The sequence below is a fragment of the Solanum lycopersicum genome, chromosome 5 (assembly GCF_036512215.1).
Source record: "Solanum lycopersicum chromosome 5, SLM_r2.1".
Lineage (NCBI taxonomy): Eukaryota > Viridiplantae > Streptophyta > Magnoliopsida > Solanales > Solanaceae > Solanum > Solanum lycopersicum.
Genome location: NC_090804.1, coordinates 6,903,498 through 6,908,274, shown reverse-complemented (window position 1 = coordinate 6,908,274; position 4,777 = coordinate 6,903,498). Strand labels below are relative to the sequence as shown.

General features: G+C 38.6%; 1 protein-coding gene across 1 annotated transcript; it reads left to right on the top strand.

The window, feature by feature from the left end:
- Positions 1 to 333: 333 nt before the first annotated feature.
- Positions 334 to 2,685, top strand: LOC138348469 (uncharacterized). The gene is made up of 4 exons (XM_069297668.1): positions 334 to 1,254; positions 1,334 to 1,609; positions 1,723 to 1,804; positions 2,417 to 2,685. The coding sequence occupies exons 1-4, from the start codon at positions 334 to 336 to the stop codon at positions 2,683 to 2,685; spliced, it is 1,548 nt and encodes a 515-aa protein (XP_069153769.1).
- Positions 2,686 to 4,777: the final 2,092 nt, after the last annotated feature.

Genomic DNA, 4,777 nt, shown 5'->3' with positions numbered 1-4,777 from the left:
GAACTCAGTGTTGGAGATTTGGTTAATTGTGGTCTTTTCACTCATTAGTTAGTTAAGTTTGTTAAATATGTTTGTTGGCTTACCTATTGGTTGGGAACATAAGTGCCATCACGACTCGTGACTTTGGGTCGTGACAATTTGGTATCAAAGTCAGGTTCATCGGTCTCATGAGTACAAGAGCAATGTCTGGTAGAGTCTTGCGGATTGGTATGAAGACGTCTATACCTATCTTCGAGAGGCTATAGGACATATAGGAAATATTCTGTTCTTTCATTCACTATCGTGCACACTTGACCTTGTTGAAATTCTAATCTTGATATCTCATCCTCTCAGATGGCGAGAACTCATACTCCGGCAAGTGGTGGTCAAAATCCCATTCATGCGCCTGCTTCTGGGAACACTATCCGAGGTAGAGGCAGGAGACGAGCTCAAGGTCGGGGTAGAGGCCGTATTGCAGCACCTGTGGAAGGTCAAGTACCCATAGTTACCCAGGGTCGTTATAGGATCGTACCTCTTGATGTAGAGAATATTCATGGGGATGTGCAAGATCGTGTCGATGGGGATGAGCCGGCTCAGGCTCCACCCAGTACTATTGTTACCCCAGTGCTTCAAGATACCTTGGCTCGTATGTTAGGACTCCTAGAGGGGATGGCTCAGGCAAGAGCTTTGCTTGTCACTTCTGATGGCTCACAGACCCGTGTCGGAGGTCAGACTCCAGATCCGATAATTGCTCCAGATTCTCAGACTCCCAGGACTCAGCCAGCTGCTGCTATAGCTCCTCGTTTGGATAGTATGGAGTTTCAAGATATTGCCTCACATTTGGCGAACAGACCTTCTATGACCATTGATGAGCAAAAGATGTTTGGGAGGTTCAGACTAATGAATCCTCCTACTTATACTGGTGACTTAACTGAAGATGCATATGAATTTATAGTTAGTTGTGATGAGAGGTTGCATAATCTCGGATTAGTAGAGTCTCACGGAGTTGACTACACAGCGTTTCAGATGACTGGCTACGCCAAGCAGTGGTGGAGGGATTATATTAGTAGTAGGCCAACGGGATCTCCTCCACTGTCCTGGACTCAGTTTACACAGGTATTTATATCAAAATTTGTTCCACGCAATGAGAGGGAGCGCAAGAGGGATGAGTTTGAGGGTTTGCAGCAAGGTGGTATGTTAGTTGCAGAGTATGAAGGTAAATTTCATGCCTTGGCTAGGCATGCTTCGATGATACTTTCTACAGAGGCTGAGAGAGTGAGGAGGTTTGTTAAGGGGTTGATTATTCGATTCGTCTAGGAGTTTCTCAAGTTGCTGCTTCTGGTTACCGTTCCAGAAAGTGGTGAATGCTGCTAAGGAGTTAGAGATGATTCGATGTGAGGGATTTGAGCAGCGTGAGGGAAAGAGGACCCGTTATTCAGGTGATTTTGGTGGTGCTCCGCCTAGGAGTCAAGGTTATGTAGGGAGAGGTTATCACTCTCAATCCATCATATACCCATTCATGCTTCTATATCTGCGTCTGAGGGTGGTTACACTAGGCATAGTTCTTCGAGCTCAGTGCATACTTCACAAGGTTCATCTTCTAGGCCTATGGTTCGGGGAGGGCATTCTCGTTAGTCAGGGTCCTCTCATCAGCCTGCGTCTCGTAGGGGCTGTTTTGAGTGTGGTGATATGGGACACTTTGTGAGAGACTGCCCTAGGACCAGACATGGTGGCTTACATCAGGGTTCTCAGGCTTCGACTTCCAAGGCTGCACAACCTCCAGCTAGGGGTGGTGCACAGAATGGTAGAGGTGGTCCTCATTCAGGTAGAGGTGGTTCTCCTTATGGTCGAGGTGGTGGTCGTGGAGGTTCACAATCTGATGGAGTTCGTTCTCACTGTTATGCTTTTCCAGGTAGGCCAGAGGCTGAGGCTTCAGATGCTGTTATCACAAGTATTATTCCGGTTTGTCATCGATCAGCTACTGTATTATTTGATCCAGGCTCTACTTATTCTTATGTGTCCACATATTTTGCTCCTAGTCTAGATATATTATGTGAGTCTCTTGATTTGCCGATACGTGTTTCTACTCCTGTCGAGGATTCTATAGTTGTAGATTGGGTGTATCGATTATGTAAAGTTACCTTGATGGTGTATGACACTCACGCAGATTTAAAGGTCTTAGATATGATAGATTTTGATGTGATTCTCGGTATGGATTGGTTATCTTCTTACCATGCAATATTAAATTGTCATGCCAAGACAATCACTTTAGCTATGCCTGGAATTCCTATAGTAGAATGGAGAGGTTCTCTTAGTCCCCTTCTAAGGGTGTGATATCATTTCTTAAGGCTCGTCAAATGGTACAGAAAGGATGTTTGGCTTACTTGGCCCACATTCGAGATTAGTATTGAGACTCCTATGCTTGAGTCTATTCCAGTGGTGAGTGAATTTTCAGAAGTATTTCTGACCGATTTGCCAGGTCTTCCATTAGATCGTGATATTGATTTTTGTATTGATGTGGAGCCAGGCACTCGGCCTATTTCCATTCCTCCCTATCGTATGGCACCGACTACATTGAAAGAGTTGAAGGAGCAGTTGCAGGATTTGTTGTGTAAAGGTTTTATTAGACCGAGTGTATCTCCTTGGGGTGCTCCAGTTTTATTTGTTGTTGTGCGATGTGGTCCCACGGATGTAAAAAAAATTTAGTTTATTATTAGGAATGAATAAATAGGATGGATGAAAAGTGAAGTAAAGGAAAAAATTTACCTTTTTAATACTCATGCGATGCTTCTGGTTTTGCAACAAGTGGCTCGAGTTAGATATTATTTTTTTTGTCTCGAAAATTATCAATTTAATTATTAGTTATTGAATTAGAAAATATAATGTAGAAATACTGTATCCTATCGTATTGTATTGTATTGAGTACTATTAAATTATACGGGAAGAAGGTTAATGGAGTAAGTAACTAATTATATTGATCGATTTTCTGGGGATAAACATTTAAGGACGTGTAAATTTTTTATTTTTACAGAAACTGAAAAGGTGATCACTTGAACTATAATAGGAAGAGGGAATTATTTATATTAATTATACCAAGCCTAATCATTGAATAATGATTAGGCATAATCACTTACAAAAAAATGAAAAAAAATAAAAATCATTGGCAACCATATATGTCTGCACATAAGTGGAAATATTTGTAGTTCCCTGATCATTTTATTTTATTTTTATTTTTCATATAAAAGTTATTCCTTGAAGTATAATATATATATGGGTATAGCTAATCAAATTTGGTGGTATCGTGTTAATGAATATCATTAGATTCATGATATTTAGATGAGTTGAGGTTTAACTCTAGGCTTGAAATTTGACAAGTATGATAATTTTGGCATTAAAACTATATCAAGATTTAAAGTTTGGTTAGAAATATGAGTGAGTTTTAGGGTCTATGATAGACATATAATAATTTGAATGTCTACAAACTCGTTTACTTATGAATATTGCATCATTGGTAGATTGTGAACATTCTGAAACTTTACGAAAAGGGAAGGAACTATATTGAGGATTCGTGACACAAGCTCGGCACTTGAGGTATGTTAAGACTTTTTAGACTTGTTGAAGGACGTTTTCCTAATTAAAGATTAAAAAAATGAAATAGACAAGGGGTAAGGGCGAAAGATGGGGATCTCGTATCAATGGTGTGACGGACATTGGTACGAGTACCGGTGTTATAAAAAGGAAAATTTCCACTATAGAAGTGGATTGTAATTTGAGAATGGCAAAGCATATGGGCATTAGGTGATATATTATTGACTTGAAATCCTTGGGTGACTGTGTTTTCTTTATTACACCCGTATATTTGTGATAATCGAGGTGGTTATGTAGTATGTCGATATTTGACTGACTCAGGTGCATCATCCTCCCCTTATTGAAATAATATTGTGTACATGCATTGACATGAGATTGAGTATAAGTTGGACACATGGAGATCGTCCGTGTTGGGGATGGTGAGATGTTAAGATTGTAATTTGGGCACGTGGAGATCGTCCGTGCGAAAATTATTTGATATTATGATAGTGCGTTGAGATCGTCCGCACAGACACGTGGAGATCGTCCGTGTCGGTATATGGACCTCACGAGTCCCCCATGGATCATGAGCTCTCGATTGTTTTCCGAGGAGTATCATGTATATACGGTTGAGTGAGTACTGGGTATTATGAGACAATTCATTACATGGTGTCATATTGCATTGCATTTCATCACATCATTCATTTTTGATGATTATGTGTTTTATTTGGTGTTTAGAAAGTACTTGATGTTTGATTACCTTTATTGATGAAATTTAAAATAGTGAGTGTAATATATATATATATATACTTATATAATTTAAAATTTTATTTTTTTATATAAATTCTCGTCAGTACTTCTTCGTTGTCGGTCAATAAGACATACTGATCCGGGAAAGGAATCCAAAATCAGTTAATGCTACAACAAATTTCAATTCGTGGTAAATATAATTACTCCTATTAGCTGTAACATATTATCACAATAATAAATTTGTGGTTATATCATTTTCACATAACAAATAGTTATAGCTATTAAGCAAATTATTGCTACGTCTTTTTAGTACTCGGAAGTAAAAACATTTATTTGATGACAATATTTTATTTTGAATAATTTTTTATGGCTAAATGGTAGCATTGCTATAACAAATTTTAACACGTAGAAAAAATAATAGTTAGTTATGAAATTTTGTTATTTTATAACAAAAAATCTATGACTACATTATTTAATCATT